A 20,892-nucleotide genomic window follows, 5' to 3' on the forward strand; every position below is an offset into this window, starting at 1 on the left:
AGCAACAATCAATATTGGGAATATTGTAGTTGTAAATTGTTGTAGCTGTGTTGGGAAAGAACCAAAGCTCCTAGCGCAAGTAGAAAGCACTGAAGCTGAAATAGTTACAGGCACAGGAAGGTGGCTGAAGCCAGAGAAGTGCGCAAAAATTTTTTACAAACGACCTGACGGTGTTTGTAACAGGTAATTAAGCACAATGTGGCGGCGTCTTTGTTGCTGTTGGAAGTAGTTTCTTTGTGGGAAACTGAAGTAGATGGTGCCTGTAAGTTAGTATGGCTAGAGGTTACACTTGATAACTGGAATAAATTAATAATTGGCACCTTTTACTGACCACTAAGTCCTAATACAGTTGCTGAACAGTTAAAAGAAAACTTGAGTCACCACAAATAGGCACCACACACAGTTAGCGTATTTGCTGACTTCCACATACCCTCGACATGTTGCCCAAAATAAATATTCAAAGCCGGTGGTAGGTATAAAACATCGTCAGAAATACATTCGTTCTAGATAATTACTCCGAAAGCTATTTCTATTAATTTGTTCACGAGCTCACTAAGTGTAAATGGTTGCAAAAACATACTTGACCTCTTGGCGACAAATGTTCCCGAGCGAATAGGGACATCATAAGGGATGTAGTGATTAGTGACAACAAGGTCTTGGATCGAGATTGACCACCGCAACATCCAGCCAGACCAAACGTTTGCTGAGGTCATAGCCACAATTTGTTGAGTCCGTCCCTGGTACGAACCTCAGCAAGGCACGGGAACCAGCACTGAGTCTAATTAAAAAGAGGCTCAGCAAAGAAAACGAACGAGCGACCAGGGCGGACGAGGCAGTCACACCGACGCCACCACAAACGCCGGCGTCAGCCTCTCAGAGACCGCGGGCGCGTACCGCAGAGAGAACGCCTCGCGGGGGGAGGGCATTTAGGACGGCCGCCCGCCCTCAGTTCGTCAGCGCACCTGACGATGGCGACATGTCTGGTCGTCGAAATATTGTGCCCGTTGGACACTATGGACCGGCAGTACACCCGTGGACTGATCGAGTAAGAAATACGCCGGGAGAAGTTGAAGAATCACAACTATTTCATAGTTTAACCCGAGCCGTTTTGAGACACTGCTTAATACCGAGTTCAGGACGAACACAGTATTTGTTCCAGTTCTTTCAGTTGTTTGCTAATCCCTTAGGTCTCAATGTTTAGCAAGGCATATGTAGGATTGTCTCGTTCCAGTGTAAGACAATAACTGCTATGAAGCTCTTAGGAGAGCAAAATTTAGATACGTGTAATGATGAAAGGCAGTTGAACGGAATGGACTGTTTTGAAAGGAGGGTATAAGGTGAACATCAACAAAAGCAAAACTATGATAGTGGATAGTAAATGAGAAAGTACTAAATGAGTTTTGCTTTTTGGGAAGCAAAATAACTGATGGTCGAAGTACGGAAAACATAAAATGTAGACTGGCAAAGGCAAGAAAAGCATTTCTGAGGAAGGGAAATTTGTCAACACTGAGGAGTACAGATTTAAGGATGTCGTTTCTGGAAGTATCTGTATGGAATGTAGCGATGTATGGAAGTGAAACATGGACGATAAACAGTGTAGACAAGAGAATAGACGTTTCTGATATGTGGTGCTGGAGAAGAGAAATTTGCGATAAAACATGATTAGAAAACGATCAGTTGGTAGGACATATTCTGAGGCAACAAGGGATCACCAATGTAGTAATGGAGGGGGGGGAGGGAGGGAGAGGGAGAGAGAGGGAGAGAGGGAGAGAGAGAGAGAGAGAGAGAGAGAGAGAGAGAGAGAGAGAGAGAGAGAGAGAGAGAGTGGGGGGAGGGGGCAGGAGGGGGCGGGGGGAGGGGGGGAGGGGGGAGGTAAAGCAAGATGTGAATACAGTAAGCAGGATGTAGACTGCAATAGTTGCTTGGAGATATATATATATATTTGTATTTTTACGCTGAGTCTGGCCTAGGGAAAAACTATGCTATCTAACGATTGCATCGATAGGTCGTGTGGATAACTAAAGTGTTTAGGATCTTTGGTAGTGTTAACTCTGCCGCATGGAGCGCGGGCAGAGCAGAGTCTGACTGGAGTAGGGCGGTGGAGCAGTTGTGTTGTGTGACGCTCCCGCGAGTTGCCGCGCTTTCAGGGTTGGGCAGCATGTAATTGCGCTCGACTTGCCATGATAGTTTCTGACACGGTGTCGCAGACGGGAAGCATTAGCTGGCGCACATCAAGAGCCCGTTTCGCCTGGTGACCGTGTCGAGAAGGCGCGCCAACATCCAGCTTCTGCAACAGCGATGGCCGACATTGAGTGACTGTCGCCACCTCCCCAACCGGCGAGTGCAAACCATCAATCAACCAACAAGGAAGAAGACTGGAAGCACGTAAAGTTTTAGAACTGTATGGCAGACCTCAGCTTTTCAAACTGTTCCATTTTCATAACTAAATGACAGCAACGTAGCATGAAACTTTGTTGTTCATTGTCCCAATTGCATTACCAGGCAGGGTCCCTTCCTTTTCCGGAATGAACCCGAGTGTCGTTGAAATTCAAACGCCAGCATCATTCGATTTCACTGCTTTAATTTCAAAGTTCAGTTAAGGTATTCATAGCTGGCTGCAATACTTAGATTACACGAGCACTAATTAAGAGTGCGAGTTTTGTTACCGTATTTTAGCTTACCTGTGACTGCAGCTCAGCTTGGTACGTACTAAATTTTACTATTGTTAACTGTTCAGAATCATTTAATTCAAGTTCAAAGTTAAATCTCTTATTTCTGAATTGTGTAGATTCAAGTAGCTTTTGAAATGATTGTTGAGGTACCCCAAGACTAACCGTATTTTACTGTATTTCGATGTGCTTCAGAAAGAAAGCTCACTATTAACTTTAGTCACTAAATTAACTTTCGATTTTCCGGTTTTATTAATTCTTTTGCTAAATTAAGTCAGAGTGTAGCGAAATTTATTACTTCTGACAAACTTTCAGTTTTCACACTACACGTGTCGACCTTCAGTTGCCACGCTTCTAGTGCTAATTATATGTGTAATAACCTTTCTTTTTTCAGTTACTATAGTAATTGTCCTTAGGACTGGCGACCGTAATTTCCCCCAAATCTCAAATGTCTAATTAACGCCAGTTAACTGTTAACGTAACGACCGCACATTTACTTACTTTATTAACTTTACGCCTTTTCAAAGTTAATTTCCACCAGTTTCATTTGCATTTTTCCTTTCATTTAGATGTAACCCTTTCCTCCCTCTTTACCGACAAATTAACTTCGGTGACGATTTCTTTTCCCAAGTTTCCATTAGGTGCACGCAGTTTAATTTTTCACTATCATTAAGGTCGATAAGTGAGGGGGAGGTTACAAGAGCTACATCAAATCATCTTTGGACTGACGACGACGACGACTGAAGAGCTCCAAAATCCTCAAACTCTGCAGGCAGCAAGACCATTTATATTCTAAAGAAGTATTAGCTGCAGAAATACTAGCAAATTCTTTTCATGTAATTGAATTTGTGATGTGTCATACTACTATGAAACGGAAGTAAACAGCGTCATCTGTCCACCGCAAAGATAACATCAGTAGACTGAAGACAATAACCATTCCTAACCACGTATTTATTCTAGAATGAAGAAGCCCCATAAACATTAAGTTTTCCTTGTAATCTCTTGCCGAATGAGACCTGTAACAGAAGTCTCCCAAACGCCCAAGCTTGTCCCACAGTTTTGGATAACCAACCAGCTGAGATAGGGAACACCCTCAACCACATCCACACTGAGGCAGATGCTGTGCGTTAGTGGAGGGAAACACTCCGAGTGTTGTGATTGTAGGCATTCAGCTGTTCACTGTTAAGTTAGCCTGAAAGCCAGGCTCGTGGAGTAGACTTACCTCATCGTCCGAGAGCGACAGATAGTGGTTACTTCACACAAATAATGTAGACGTTGGCGCACAGTTTTGCACATTTTATACGAGTTTCCAGTCTTGCGTATTTTTCTGTATAAATACATCTACATACATACTCCGCAAGCCACCGTACAATGCGTGGCGGAGGGTACTCTAGTCCTTCCCTTCCTGTTCCACTCGCAGACAGAGCGAGGGAAAAACGATTGTCTACATGCCTCCGTATCAGCCCTAATGTCCATTATCTTAGTGGCCCATGCGCGAAATGTATGTCGGCGGCAGTAGAATCTTTCTGCAGTCAGCTTCAAAGGGTAAATTTAATAGTCTTTTGTAAAAAGTGTGTAGTTCGCATGGGAAATTGTCTGTTCAAAAACAAAAATTGCACGCTCATAGCTTGGCGGTGGTGTGGAGCCATCTCTTCATTATGGAATGTTTGAAGAAGTGAGCAACAATGTGATAAATTTTGGCGTTCGACGGGGAGCTTTAGATTTTACTAAAAACTATTTTGAGCTAACTTTATATATAAATTTTTAGGTGGGCCCGAAACCCCATGCCTCTACTACTAGAATGGTGTCCCAGTTCAAAAGAATGTTAACAGTAATTCATACGAAATAAAAATGTCAAAGTTTTGGTAAGAATGTTACGTATCTAGCGCAAGAAATCACACCAGATGGGAGAGTAAACGCATAAAAACTTATTTCATATTTTAGGTATCTTTCTGATCTATTTAAAGGAAGAATTCACGCATTTTCTTCATTAAATTTTCTCCGATTATAGGTTCCAAGACGACTTTCTCGACTGATAGCCCAAGAAGAGTTCAATTAAGTTACGCACTAGCTTGACAGTGTTAATAAGAACTGCCAAAATATCTGAAGTCTTCCTTCTTTGAGTAATGCGTAATTTCTGCTTGACATTCACTTTTTTTTACGTCATCAGTCTGACTTGTTTGATGGAGCCCCAATCGAATTCATGTCTTGTGCCAACCTTTATATCACAGAGCAACAATTGCAACATACGTCCTCAGTTATCTGCTGGATGCATTCCTATCTCAATCTCCCTCCACTGTTCCTACTCTATACACCTGCCTCTAATACCGTGGAAGTTATTCCTCTTCTGTACCCGTTTTGCCACAGACCATGTATCGCTACCATACAATGATGTGCTCCAAACATACATTCTCAGAAACTACCTCCTCAAATTACGGCGGATGTTTGATACTAATATATTTCTCTTGGCCAGAAATGCCGCTTCTGGCAATGGTAGTCTGCTTTTTATGTCCTCCTTGCTCTGTCCGTCATGACGTTTTGCTCGCTAGCCAGCAAAATTCCTTAACTTCAAGTACTTAGTGATCACCAATCCTGATATTTAATTTCTCGCTGTTCTCATTTCTACTACGTCTCATTACTTTCTTCGATTCATTCTTAGTCCACATTCTGTACTCTTTAGATTGTTCAGTCCATTCAGTACGTCCTGTAATAATTCTCCAATTTCAGGATAGCAATTTCATCTACGACTGATCACCACTCATATCCTTTCACCTTTAATTTTAATTCCACTATTGAACCTCGTATTTTGTTCAGAGCTACTTCGATGTATGGGTTGCACAGTAGGGGCCGAAGACTACGTCCCTAACTTATACCCTTTTTAATCCGAACACTTCGTTCTTGGTCTTCCACGTTTACATTGCAACGAAATAGCGAGCGAAATTTTGAAATCTCAAATTTTAGTCCCGTCGATACATGCGCTGTGACCACGAACTCTTCCCGCTACTGTCAGTTTTGCCATGTTTATTGCATCAACGACAAGAATATGCTGAATCAGTGCCGATCAGTTGCACTACTTTTTCTCGATACCTGAAAATGAAACAATGCTTGAGGCAGATTAAAACTGTATGCCGGACCGAGACTCCAACTCGGGACCTTTGCCTTTCGCACGCAAGTCCTCTACCATCTGAGCACCCAAGCACGACTCACGCACCGTCCTCACAGCTTCAATTTTACCAGTACCTCGTCTCCTACCTTCCAAACTTCACAGAAGCTCTCCTGTGAACCTTGCTGAACTAGCACTCCTGGAAGAACGGATATTGCGGAGACATGGCTTAGCCACAGCCTGGGGGATGTTTCCAGAAAGCGATTTTCACTATGCAGCGGAATGTGCGCTGGTAGGCAAAGTCCCGAGTTCGAGACTCGGTCCGGCAAACGGTTTTAATCTGCCAGGAGGTTTCATATCAGAGTACACTCCGCTACAGAGTGAAAATCGCATTCTCAATGCTTAAGGCAAATTGTTCTTCAGATTATTTGCACAATTTCGGAGACTTAATTCAGTGTCTAGAACGCACACCATTCGGGTTGCCCAGTTCACCGGTCATTGCATAGGATGCTAGCATAGTGTATAAACCATGATGGCGCCTATCGTATCTTCCGATAGCTAAATCCTTAGATCTGTCTGCACTTTCAATGATTATTATTCTGTAACGTAACATCGAAAGCGGCACATCTCGCTACGTCACTATTACAAGCACCAAATTTGATTTTTTTGTAATACGATGTTCTGCCCAAGTCTAGCAAACACGGTAAAGCAACAACAGAATCATACTCAACACATAGCGTGGATACGCCTGTAGTATCGACTTCGCGCACAGCACAAGCTTTACACGTCCTAACAGAGCCCTCTTTTGTAGCTAATGTCAAGTGAGGCTAAACGAGAGAGCGTGAGTCAGTTTAATTGGTGAATGTTGGGATATTGTGCACGTCTTAGTTCAGAACGTTGTGTAGTCGCGTGCAGCCGAAATATGTTCCATTGTTTGTTGTCGTGGTCTGCAGTCCTGAGACTGGTTTGATGCAGCTCTCCATACTACTATATCCTGTGCAAGCTGCTTCATCTCCCAGTACGTACTGCAGCCTACATCCTTCTGAACCTGCTTAGTGTATTCATCTCTTGGTCTCCCTCTACGATTTTTACCCTCCACGGTGCCCTGCAATGCTAAATTTGTGATCCCTTGATGCCTCAAAACATGTCCTACCAACCGATCCCTTCTTCTAGTCAAGTTGTGCCACAAACTCCTCCCCAATTCTATTCAGTACCTCCTCATTAGTTATGTGATCTACCCATCTAATCTTCAGCATTCTTCTGTAGCACCACATTTCAAAAGGTTCTATTCTCTTCTTGTCCAAACTATTTATCGTCTATGTTTCACTTCCATACATGGCTACACTCCATACAAATACTTTCAGAAACGAATTCCTGACAAATCTATACTCGACGTTAACAAATTTCTCTTCTTCAGAAACGCTTTCCTTGCCATTGCCAGTCTACATTTTATATCCTCTCTACTTCGACCATCATCAGTTGTTTTGCTCCCCAAATAGCAAAACTCCTTTAGTACTTTAAGTGCCTCACTTCCTAATCTAATTTCCTAGCATCACTTGAGTTAATTCGAGTGCATTCCATTATCCTCGTTTTGCTTTTGTTGATGTTCATCTTATATCCTCCTTTCAAGACTGTCCATTCCGTTCAACTGCTCTTCCAAGTCCTTTGCTGTCTCTGACAATTACAATGTCACCAGCGAACCTTAAAGATTTTATTTCTTCTCCATGGATTTTAATACCTACTCCGAATTTTTCTTTTGTTTCCTTTACTGCTTGCTCAATATACAGAATGAATAACATTGGGGAGAGGCTACAACCCTGTCTCACTCCCTTCCCAACCACTGCTTCCCTTTCATGTCCCTCGACTCTTATAATGGCGATCTGGTTTCTGTACAAATTGTAAATAGCCTTTCGCTCCCTATATTTTACCCCTGCCACCTTTAGAATTTGAACGAATATTCCAGTCAACATTGTCAAAAGCTTTCTCTAAGTCTAGAAATGCTAGAAACGTAGGTTTGCCTTATGTTCCATAAGTCAATTTCTAATGCCCAATGAAATAATAAAAACGTATTGGGACGTAAAGCGCTAATGACTACCTGCTGTGTGGAACACATTTTACGCTGTATGAAAATTATACTCTGTTTGAGATGAAACATTCTCAGTCAAGCCACCCGCAGAACTTTAAGTGCAGTTCGAGGGAACGACGGACAATAAGAAAGTAGATAAGACGTTCTGACAGTCTGTACTTGAGGTGATTAATGAAATACTATCGTTCCAGCAATGTAGTTTGTTTTTTCGCAGTTGATCATGATACCTGCGTGGGGAAACACCTGCGGACTGTAGTCCTAAATCATAAAAAATAAGGAGCTTACACTTGTTTTCAGGTAATTTTGCTTATCAGGCAGCAATACGGATGTATTTCATAAGCCAGCTAGTACACATCTTAATGTATTCTGCTGTTCCCAATAATACTATATTCTTATCACCATTTGAGGTTTAGTTCTTAAATGACCCCTTATCTTAAAATTTCTAAGAAATTGTTCGACGTAAAATAGTCCTTTCAGGGTATTTTTAATACCAATTATACACGCAGGCTACTTAATTCTAACGACACTCACAAACTTATAATTCCAACTAATACCATTATCGTCTAAGATACTAGTATTCTGTGGCTGATGATAGAGGGGTAGCATTGCACTCTATCCGCGATGTTATGCATTCTGTGCTGTCAAGTAAACAAAGGCTGAATGTGGAAAAGTAATCAAGCTGCTTGCCCACGAAATTCGAATTTGGTCAGGCGGCTGAAGAGCTGCTGAACGGAATGGAGAGTACCAAGGAAACAAGTTATAAGATGAAAAATGCAGACTGTAAATAAGAAAAGCATTTATAAAAGGAAAATTTTAGTGTAGAAGTCACCCGAGTGCATTTGTCTAGAAGGTATACTTATAGAGAAGTGCCGGCCGCGGCGGTCGTGCGGTTCTAGGCACTTGAGTCCGGCGCCGCGTGACTGCTACGGTCGCAGGTTCGAATCCTGCCTCGGGCATTGACGTGTGTGATGTCCTTAGGTTGGTTAGGTTTAAGTAGTTCTAAGTTCTAGGGGGACTGATGACCTCAGATGTCGAGTCCCATAGTGCTCAGAGCCATATAGGGAAGTGAAACGTAGTAGGGAACGGTAGCTTTTGAAACGTGCTGCCAAAGATTAGATGGGTGAATCTAATAACCAAGATGAGGTACTGATTTCTTGTTGAGAAAAATCAGTGAGTCAAATTGACTAAAAAAAGGGATCGTTCAATGGACGACATTCTGAGCCATGAAGGTAATTGAGGGAAGAGAGTGGATAGTGAAACATTTAGGCGATAAAGAGAGGAGTGCAGTAAGCTGCTTGGAATTTATGCACGTTGCTTACATGGTGGACGCCTGGAAGCGTCATCTCGCTGAACGTTTCCCGCAATAAAATCGGTGAGACTATCGCAGCGTTTTAACACTTAAGCCCAGATTTCTAAGCAAAATGCGTGTATTTCTCCAGACTTTCAGAGATAAGCAGAAATATTACACTTCGTAAAACACGCCTAGACAAGTACTTAACTTTTTGTGCTAACTTATGTTAATTTTGTAAGAAAATATTTATATTAAAACAGCATATTTTAACGAGAACTCATTTTGAAAGTTATTTTGTTTGGTGCGCGAAAAAGACTTTCTGCGACGAAAAGGTATGACTTGCAGAAACCTAATACCACGCGGAGTAAGGAGAGGTTCAAGAATAAATGAGTTAAAATAGAAATATGTTAAAAGAGCAGCGTTGGGGAACGATCGCGTTGTAGTGATACATTTTTCAAAGACCTGTACTTACAGGGGAACCGTACGAACTCTCCCTCGCCAATTTATTTTGACAGTGTGTGTGAGCACTCCAACATACGTAAACCGGAAGAGACAACTCTCAACGTTTTCTGAAAACTCGAGGTTGAAATCTATACCACGGTTTATAGCGGTTTATAGCGTTCAAGAAGTCCGTAGGCAAGCGAGTAAGCGCTTAGTTTTATAAACGCGAAGTTTCTGGATTGAATCACGCTTCCGGTACTTGTTTTTTCATTGCCCTAATTCTAAGAGATAAGCGTGGTGCGCGACGAAAATGTGAGCTGACGGAGAACCGTTTGCAAATATAAACCAAGTTTGTTTTGCAACACACAGACTGAAAGAACCATTCTCACGCAAAAATTCGGCCTCCATAACACGTGCTCTATCATAATTATTCTTTTCCATGTTTCTGTGATTAGTATTAACCGCTTTCGTGCATTCATGCAGTGCTCCATAGGTTTAGACATACTTTTCACAAATGTAGATACAATAATTTAAAATAAAATGGCTATAATGATTTGACTGAAAGCTCTTGTCTCCTGGTTTTGTATCCAGTCTCCTTACGGGAAACATTTGTCTACCTTTTTCCAACATAAAGGTGTGACAATAATAAATGAATCATTAAATATTGATAACTCTCAGTCACAATAAATTTGCCATAATGACGTGGGAATAAAAAAATATGCACCGGCAGTGGAATTTGATCAGACAGACATTGCACTTACGGAACTACGCACTTACTCGCTCGGCTTCGGACTCGTTATACATTCCTACATAAGCACGTCTATAATTCAGAAACACTATCGTCTCGATAGTCGCGTCTTCCTGTTCACGTAAGCTGAACTCCTAGTCGTGCCGCCCCCCTACATACCCAGTCAATATGAATCAAATCTGCTAAGGGAATGGGGGAAGTTCGTGCGGTTCCCTTGCAAAGCATTAAGAGATTCCGATGCGCTGTTGTGGAAATTTAATACTGTGCAGCTTCGTACAATTTCAGGAGATTAGAAAACAAACACACAAAGGGTACTAGACAAAACTACACCGCGCGAAAACACTATGCAACAGTTTTCAGGAAGTAACTTTTAATATTCGGAATACACTTCAGCACGACAAATTACGTATTTCTATTGAAACCATGTATGCATCGAGACAGTGCGTGTGTAGTGCTGTAGTTGGTACTATGGAAGTGCACTAATACTCGCCCGACTAAATCATTCCACTGTTGCCAAATTTTTCAGTGATTCTTTAGGTTTCTTGAGGCCAGAAGGGATACGGCACGACAGCCTGTTATTTCTCAGTGACCCTTCTCCATATACCGCTTCACCCTTAATTCTCCTTTATTTGTTAACAACAGTTCATAGGCAGCATATCTGATGATCTTTTATCGCACATACATGACATTTGAAGCCAATGGAGATTACTGAGCCAGAGAAAAGAACTGCAGTGATAAGTGAAAAATGTTCGTAACTCTACTTTCGCGATGTTTCTCTCGGAATGTAAGATGAATACGTTTTCTCTGCAATATTTCCGGTGGTGTTTTCTAGAAGGCAGTAAAGATCAAGTAACTTCTGTTAGTTCCTTAAGGAAGCACTTTGTGACGAAAACTATACGAGTTGCGGAAGAGACGTCACATGAAAGGTCGCTCTTCGCTTTGGCATCGATTTCCTTTAAAGTCGACCATGACCCATTTAGTTTGTGCGCGCTGTCTTCGCCGGTCATTCGTAATTGTTCAAGCGGAATGCCAGTTTCAGCCTTACACATGGGGGGAGATTTTATGCCTCCCGCCGGATGTATTTCAGTCACATCTGTGACGCGCTTACGTTTGTCAGAGCAAATAATTCTATGCGGACGACACTTGCAATCATATGCAACAAGTTTTTTTCCAGTATTTTCCGACTTCCGTTGATTACATATTTCACCATTCTCTCTAACAAAATTAATTTTGAAAAGAAAGAAGTTCGAGAATCCAGGCTTTCTCAGCGAAACCACATCTGGTGATCAGCCGAGTAAAGATGTCTTAGCAGCAGCATTGAAAATTTTTTCTCCTCCTTTACGCAAAGTTTTTCCATGTAGCACGTGACGTTATCGTAATTACAAACGGCTGGAAACAGCGCAGGCGGGGCAGATGATCCGTACGTCCCTGCTCCTACAGGTCCTTGTCACGATACTTCAGCTGCAGAAAAGGAAACAGACGGGACCTGGCACTAGGGAAGTCTTCAGTGAAGTTCCAAGAAGCCGAAATTGACTGTTGGAAAACCACAAGCGCCATCATTAATAGGGTGTGTAGCAGATCTGCAAAGCAGCTCGCAGCAGCAAACGGCACGACACACCAGTCTCAAAACAAAATGGTTCAAATGGCTCTGAGCACTATGAGACTTAACATCTGAGGTCATCAGTCCCCTAGAACTTAGAAGTACTTAGACCTAACTAACCTATGGACATCACACACATCAATGCCCGAGACAGGATACGAACCTGCGACCGTAGCGGTCGCGCGGTTCCAGACTGAAGCGCCTAGAACCGCTCGGCACTCCAGCCGGCCAATCTCAAAACAGCTCCTACAACTAAACACCTTGACTTTCATCCACTCGTGCCATCGCTGGCACCTCATCTCCGCAGAAGCTCTTGTAATAATTATGGGAAACACTACCTGTGCATTCTTCGAGATCTTAACCTGACGATTCATTCACCACTATAATACTTATGACAAACACTATCCAAACCTAACCGGAACCCTTCCCACTAAAAATCCGAACCAATAACACACGAACATATTACCAACAGGCCCAACATGGTGGCTACACTTCATGAGATATTAGCACTCAAACACTAATACCACACACGGAAATGATAAACAGTCCTGCCCTCCTAACTTTTCCTCTCCCTCCAGATGTAAAGGACAAACACTCGCCTTTCATATCTGAATACCTTCTCTCATTCGCAACTTGCACAAGCCTCAACTTATCAAGGCTCAAGCACATTCACGAGTACGTAACTTGCCGAATCGCTGCTTGGAGACGGTACTATTTCGTATAACTTAAGATTGCATCAAAAACACATTTACATATCGAGAGGTAGAGGATAAGACGATCAGGAAGAAAAACGAAAGCTGTCCTTGGTTTTCAGAGTGCTACTGAAAATTACTCTTAGTGGAAGGAAGGGGAAACGTCACCTACAGATCAGAACCGCCAATACCATTTGCTACCTATCTAAGATTGTTCAGTGGCCTGTAGATTTAACTGCACTTCGTCACCGTTCGCGGATCAGACAAACTGGGTCACGGAAAATGATCTCGGCACAAAAGAAGCTATTGGCACTACCAACGCAATATTTGTCGTGCAGTATTGAAGCGCGACTGCTCTGTCAGTAACTTGCCCCGACGACTGGACAGGTTTCGGCAAAATCGATCAGCGGAGCGGCAGTGAGGTACGGGGTTCTTGCGCTGTGACTCAAGGCTGACATCACAAAACTCCAACGCTGCCTCATCCTAAGCTTCTTGGATGTGGGAGAGACGAACTTGGTTGCACTTTGATGCGTCTCTGGGAAGACTCCGCCAGTAATTGAAGATATCTGCGGCAGACACTAATTTCCATTGCCGTTTCATTACTTTAATTTCGGGTACACGCCATTTTTTCGGCGGGTGGCAGCATTACTCGACACAGCCACTGAGTTGATACGCTTTTGTCAAATTTTTTAGAAGGTAAACAATGTTCAAGACAGAAAAAATCGTGAACTAAAGCATCACGACCAACAGTTTTAGTAATTTTTTTGCGCCAATACAATAAGTATAATCAATAGACAACGGGTAGACAGGGCAAATGCAACGGCAAGAAGTGCTTATAATTCAATGTAGAGATGTTTAATATCTGTTCCCCGCTAAAGAGTGATCCATATTGCAAAAAATTGTGGAGCGATGCATCAAACTGAACATTAACTGCTGTCAAACAAGACAATTTCTTATGACAAATTTCCAGTGTTATCCCAGTACACGAAGACCAGGAAAGGTCTACTACCGGAGAAAATCGTGTAGTCGCAAATTTTTGCACATCATACTACAGTCCTGACAGGAGGGGGGGGAGGAGCTGCTTAAATGTCACTGTCTTGTACAGGGTGTTTCAAAAATGACCGGTATATTTGAAACGGCAATACAAACTAAACGAGCAGCGATAGAAATACACCGTTTGTTGCAATATGCTTGGGACCACAGTACATTTTCAGGCGGACAAACTTTCGAAATTACAGTAGTTACAATTTTCAACAACAGATGGCGCTGCGGTCTGGGAAACACTATAGTACGATATTTTCCACATATCGACCATGCGTAGCAATAATATGGCGTAGTCTCTGAATGAAATTACCCGAAACCTTTGACAACGTGTCTGGCGGAATGGCTTCACATGCAGATGAGATGTACTGCTTCAGCTGTTCAATTGTTTCTGGATTCTGGCGGTACACCTGGTCTTTCAAGTGTCCCCACAGAAAGAAGTCACAGGGGTTCATGTCTGGCGAATAGGGAGGCCAATCCACGCCGCCTCCTGTATGTTTCGGATAGCCCAAAGCAATCACACGATCATCGAAATATTCATTCAGGAAATTAAAGACGTCGGCCGTGCGATGTGGCCGGGCACCATCTTGCATAAACCACGAGGTGTTCGCAGTGTCGTCTAAGGCAGTTTGTACCGCCACAAATTCACGAAGAATGTCCAGATAGCGTGATGCAGTAATCGTTTCGGATCTGAAAAATGGGCCAATGGTTCCTTTGGAAGAAATGGTGGCCCAGACCAGTACTTTTTGAGGATGCAGGGACGATGGGACTGCAACATGGGGCTTTTCGGTTCCCCATATGCGCCAGTTCTGTTTATTGACGAAGCTGTCCAGGTAAAAATAAGCTTCGTCAGTAAACCAAATGCTGCTCACATGCATATCGCCGTCATCAATCCTGTGCACTATATCGTTAGCGAATGTCTCTCGTGCAGCAATGGTAGTGGCGCTGAGGGGTTGCCGCGTTTGAATTTTGTATGGATAGAGGTGTAAACTCTGGCGCATGAGACGATACGTGGACGTTGGCGTCATTTGGACCGCAGCTGCAACACGGCGAACGGAAACCCGAGGCCGCTGTTTGATCACCTGCTGCACTAGCTGCGCATTGTCCTCTGTGGTTGCCGTACGCGGTCGCCCTACCTTTCCAGCACGTTCATCCGTCACGTTCCCAGTCCGTTGAAATTTTTCAAACAGATCCTTTATTGTATCGCTTTTCGGTCCTTTGGTTACATTAAACCTCCTTTGAAAACTTCGTCTTGTTGCAACAACACTGTGTTCTAGGCGGTGGAATTCCAACACCAGAAAAATCCTCTGTTCTAAGGAATAAACCATGTTGTCTACAGCACACTTGCACGTTGTGAACAGCACACGCTTACAGCAGAAAGACGACGTACAGAATGGCGCACCCACAGACTGCGTTGTCTTCTGTATCTTTCACATCACTTGCAGCGCCATCTGTTGTTGAAAATTGTAGCTACTGTAATTTCGAAAGTTTGTCCGCCTGAAAATGTACTGTTGTCCCAAGCATATTGCAACAAACGGTGTATTTCTATCGCTGCTCGTTTAGTTTTTATTGCCGTTTCAAATATACCGGTCATTTTTGAAACACCCTGTATTTATCTTCTAGCAACTCTAAAACCACGACTTTCTAGACAAAAATTACATCACATTTCGTACAAAAAAATACATTTTTTCTCTGGCGGTAATGGATACCGAGTACGAGGGATGGAAAAATCGCAGATTATTAAAACTATTGTTCTAACGGTAAATAATTTGTGTGTTTAAATGGAGTTAAAAGTTAATAGTAAATGTGTTTACCACATCTAAATGGAGCAGAGCCATATTGAGGGATAAATTGTGTCCTGGGGGTGTAAGAGTGGCGACGTGTGGAGCAGAAGCGCCTGGGGAGGCAGGTCGCCATGTTGTCATGCACTTCTCCACAGGTCTGCAGGCTGCAGGTCGCAGGTCGAGGCGGTGACTCGCCACTATCTGCCCCACTACGTCACAAGAAGCAACTACGAAAAGTGTGAGGTCATACTAAATACCTAGGTATTACACTTTAGAACTTAAATCGGAAGGAACACACAGTAAATGTTGCGGGGAAGGCTAACCGAAGACTGCTTTTTATTGGCAGGACACTTAGAAAATGTAACAGACCTAAGGAGACTGCCTACACTACGCTTGTCCGTCCTCTTTTAGAATATTGCTGCGCGGTGTGGGATCCTTACCAGATACGACTGACAGTACATCGCGCGGAAAGATGTAATTGTTCATTCTTTCCGCGCGCTATACGAGATTGGAATAATAGAAAATTGTGAAGGTGGTTCGATGAACCCTCTGCCAGGCACTTAAATGTGATTTCCAGAGTACCCATGTAGATGTAGATATTTCACGAAATTATATGGACCGCTCACAGCGTACCTCGTGAATCACTGCAGACAATGTGCCGACATGCCTGCAGAGCGTTTATTTAGCACAAAATGCGTTAACACTACATGGGAATGCAGACATGCGTTACTAATAACACTAATGCAGGTAATGCATATGGACAGAGTCTACGCAAATCTCTACACACAGTTAAACACTGCTAGAGAAGAGATTGATTCTCAGCCATCCTGTACGGCAGTAATGTTTTCCTGGAAAATACAACTTCCCCACCATCAGCGTTGCTCGCTTTTCAGTTTACAGACAGGCTATATCTACCCAGGATTTCCTGTACAGTTCTCTTATGTCAGGAATAAAAAGAAACCACACCAAGCTCGTGTTTACATAGTGGACTTATTTTCAGTTTATTAGGTGAGTACGTATCTGCAGTTAAGTAAGCTACTGTGTATTCATGTGTAATTTGTAAATGTGATGAGATCAGTGACCTTTGTAGTTGTGGGCAGGGGGGGGGGGGGAGGGGGGAGGGAGGGATTGGATTGGTAAATGTTGCACCCTGCTGCTGCGTTTTTGTCAGTGGTGGTGAATTAGTGAATGACCAAAAGTTACTGCTCTTCTTTCACATCTTCCGAGATGGGTGTGAATATATCTGACAATGGGATTGATCAAATCCAGAGCAGTAATCTACTGTAATGCATTGCTGGATCTGTTTAAATATAAGAAGTTCTATAACCCCTAGGTGACCTACTTCTGTTGCAGAGAGAAAATTTAAGCCTTTCGACCTTTTCAGGTTTCGGGAGAGCTGAGAATGGGGTGATGCAATTGATACCTATCATGGTGTAAAAATATTCCAGCCAGTGAAAGTGGAGGTAATGAAGCAGACTTTGTCGAATAGATACTGATAGCAAGTTACACTTGGAACAGACTCTTCGATGTGGTATACAGTCGACAGTTGCAGCAGTTGAGTTTTTCTGCATAACAGCAAATAAGTACTCAAACCGAAAACAACTTCACTATATAAACACGAGCTCAGTTACTATTTTGTCTACTCACATAAGAGAACTTTAAAGAAACGCTAGGGAGGTATTGTCTGTACACCGAAAAGCGAGCAGCACTGAAGGTGGGGAAAGTCGCCATTTCCGGAAGATCACTCGCTACAGCTGCCGTTCGGGATGACTAAGAATTTCTCCTCTAGCAGTGTAGAACCGTGTGCTGAGCTCTCAGAATGTAGATTCTGTCCATGTGCATTACATGCTTTAGTGTTATTAGTAACTCATATCTGCATTCCATGTAGTGGTAAAGCATTTTGCATTAAATAAACCTTCCAGAAGCTTGCCTGCACACTGCGTCGCAAATGATTCATTAGGCGCACAGTGTAGGGACCGTACAGCTTCCTGAAACACCCTGCAGTTGCTTCCTGTGACATCGTGGGGAATCACTTGCACTACCTTTAGTCTGCAGACCTCTGAAGGATGGAAAAGCATGAACAAATCCAGTTACCTGCCTTCCCTTCGCACTTCTACCCCGCACATCTCACCTCTCCAACCCTGTTACACGCCCAGAACACATTTAATCCCTTAATATGGCTCTACTGGTACACTCAATTAGTATGTTTTTTAACCTCCATTTACAGATGAACATCAATTCTACAGCGCTGGAATATGTTATCTGCTATTTTTCCATCTTCTGCATTGTGTAAACTATTAGAGTAAAAAGGTATGATCTTTTTGTACGATATTTATGTACTTTAATTTTGTACTGGACACATTTTCGCTAGAAGCCGCAGTGTGTGTGTCATTCGAGAAAAAATGACATTTAAACTCACCCCCATTCCAACGCTCATATCACACTGGTCAGTATTTTTAGTATGTTTTCAGAACACACAATCCTAGCACCATGCAAAAATTTGCGACTGCATTTTTTCTTAACTTCCTTCCGTCAGCTTCCTTTTTGCCTCGGGATTCCATCGGCAAAAAGGTGGACGTCATCTATGAAGCTTGCCTTGCCACATTGTCACTGGTTGCAGTCAAAATATCAAACAAGTGGCATTACAGGTACATCGCTACATTTCCAGGAGTGAACAACCTAGTATGATACAAAGCACGATAGTAATTCTGCAGGGTCATCTCAAAATAATTCCTAATCCCTTTGGCTCAGATGTTTCAAGCCCAGGAAACTAGCTTTGATTCTCCAAAACTAGTGTTTTTTCTATTGTGCAGAACCAATTGCTTCAAGTGGAGAACAAAATATTAGCAGGCAGGAAGAAAGCTGATACGCACAGGTTTGCGACTAAACTATCAACAAGCGACTAGCTCGTTTAGATTTTGAACTACAGGCACTTCCTTTAGATTCGCAACAATCGTTACAAACTGTAAGATAAGCAACAGACGCTCGGTCGATGACGGTGTCACACTGGAGAAGGAAATCTGCCTCCTTTTCAGAGCTGTTCACAGAAGCCACGGAAAACAAATCTGACTGGCCAGAAGGGGATCTGAACCGCTCCGGATGAGTTTGGCTTACTGCATCATCCAATGCCTATTTAGGGCCCAAGCAAAACAAGCCGCACCTTAGGACGCCATCGGAGTCCAGCTGCAAAACGGATTTCTTAAGGTCTTACCAAGAGCCCAACGAAAGGCGTGTAATGGCTGTGTGGAAAAAGTTATCGAATGAGCTCTGGCAGTACCTCGCTGGTTTGATTGAACTGCAGAGTAGTTCTTAGTTAAGACAGGCGATGATCATTCAGTGTAGATTCCAAGGTGGAAACAGCCTGCTACATACATACGCAGATGTAGTGTTGGGCTAGTGAGATATAGTCCCTGCCCTCCCCATCCCCTCACGCTTTCCTTCCCTCCGTCGCCGAAATGCTGGCTGCGATGACACTGATTTATAATGCAGCCTGAGATCTAGATTTGGCTGAAATTTGACAATTTGGTTGAGAGTTGGCGAAGATAACGAATACGAGTCAAAGGTTTTGATAACAGGTTGACCTCTATCGGGGCTAATGTTTACGTTCGCGCCGTATGTAAATGCACTTTGCCATACCGGTGTTTAACATACTATTCGTCAAACGGAAGTGCAAGTTAAATTCAGAAAACTTATGTTGGGCAATGGATAAGCCTCCGACGATTATTTTGATGCATATTATGTACATACATGGTAGATAAACTCCAAAAAATGGAATGGGGTTCCACAACGTTATTTTTTTCGCCCTCTATTAGAGTATTGAGAGAACTAGGCGCAAGAAGTTCATGTAGCTCTATTTGATGAAACCTAATTTCTTAAATTATTTACTGGACAAAATTTAGCGTTTCATGTTCGCTTACAGAGTAAGAGCTATCTTACAAGACCAAAGGGTTATCAGTGCCAGTATACAGCTGCGGCTGCTAATGATTTCTGTCGAGATCCTGTAAGTATTAATGTTACGAGTAACTACAAGTACGTCGCAGTTGCAAGGTAGTTGCAGAGTCTACACCCCCCCCCCCCCCCCCTCATGGCTGCCGTAGCAAAAAATTCTTCCGAACCGGCACCCCCAGTATCAAGTTTATCAGTTTGAGCTTTGATGTTAGTAGCATTTCAAGGCGCCAGTGCTGGGTAGTTAGAAAAGGGATTTTCTCTCTGTTTCTCTCCTCCCCGTATTTGTGTTTTGTTCCTCTTAATGATATTTTCTAAAGCTTTAGTTCAGTGTAGCGTTTAGTTTATTACACTTAAAACCGTACATCTCTCATGTAAAGTATCGTTAAGGTAGGCCGATGCACTTCCAAGTTATGAGGACTTCAAGTGACAGTCCTCACGTCATTAGAGACTAATGTAGCGTTAGACTCTACAAACAGCATTGCAGCATTCTGAACAGAAAGTTAATTACTGACACCTTTTCCTGTCTCCAGTGTTTTTCTTTAACATTACTCAGTTTGATAGCTTCCTTTGTATTGCTGTACTTAGATCCATAGCATCTATTAATAATGTATCACACCCTGTTTACTGCACTGTTGTGCAGCTGGTCCTGTAAACGTACTTATTTACTTGGTCCACCTTAGGCAGCTAGCCAGTGCACAGACCTAGATTACAAAAGCTGTTAGAGATGTACGTTTCTTAAATACGTCGAACACCTCTGAAATGCGGCAAACAGTAAACTAAACAGGTGTCTGCATGATCTTCCCAAAACTTCTACTTCTGGATATTCGACAATGTAATGGGGTTTTACACTTCCCAGAACTGTGGAATCAGAAATACCGATACGGGCAGAGGGCGTCACTCACCAGAAAAACAGCACCGAGACGGGGTTTGCGGTGGCCCGCGGGTTGGGGTTGGACTTGCGCCTCGTCGTGTCCATAGCACCGGCACTCACTCACTGACCGGCGGCAGACGCCACAGCAGACTGAGGGGCGCGCGCGCTTCTGCTGACTCGGGCCACATGGCCAGGGCGGTGCTCCCCTCCCCTCCCCCCACCTCCTCGCCAGCAAACCAACTGTTCGGCCGCTGTTGACCCCAGTCTGCGGCTGCGTGGCACCGCCTCGCCATACGAACAATGGAGCAGCTGCTGCAACTGCCGCTTCTCATGCTACACGCACAACAGACTGCAGTGTCAGCAGACATCGGGGATTCGCACGGCGCCCAGCTACAGAATCCAACTGAAAGTTTAGTAGCAAGGTTTCCTGCCCGTTCGAAGCGTGATGGTCTGTTCACATGCGCCAGAATTTGTATTTATGTTTATCTGTGTACCCTGAATCACAAATAACGGGAAACTTCACAAATACCAACCGTTCTCTCTTCTTCCTTCTCTTCACAGTGTCACGGTTTCCTAAGCCTACCTCAGTGAGATAGATTGCCTTCATCCCAAGCGAAA

The 20,892-nt window shown here is 43.2% G+C and overlaps 1 protein-coding gene across 1 annotated transcript in view; it reads right to left on the minus strand.

Moving 5' to 3' along the window:
* Positions 1-20,430, minus strand: part of LOC126458616 (ATP-binding cassette subfamily C member 4-like) — a 305,514-nt gene extending 285,084 nt beyond the window's left edge. The window contains exon 1 of the mRNA XM_050095782.1: positions 20,306-20,430. Within this exon, the coding sequence (XP_049951739.1) occupies positions 20,306-20,379 (74 nt within the window). The 5' untranslated portion in view covers positions 20,380-20,430. The remainder of the gene's footprint in view (positions 1-20,305) is intronic.
* Between the last annotated feature and the right edge of the window lie 462 nt (positions 20,431-20,892).

Source organism: Schistocerca serialis, chromosome 2, assembly GCF_023864345.2.
Source record: "Schistocerca serialis cubense isolate TAMUIC-IGC-003099 chromosome 2, iqSchSeri2.2, whole genome shotgun sequence".
In the NCBI taxonomy this organism is placed as follows: Eukaryota; Metazoa; Arthropoda; class Insecta; order Orthoptera; family Acrididae; genus Schistocerca; species Schistocerca serialis.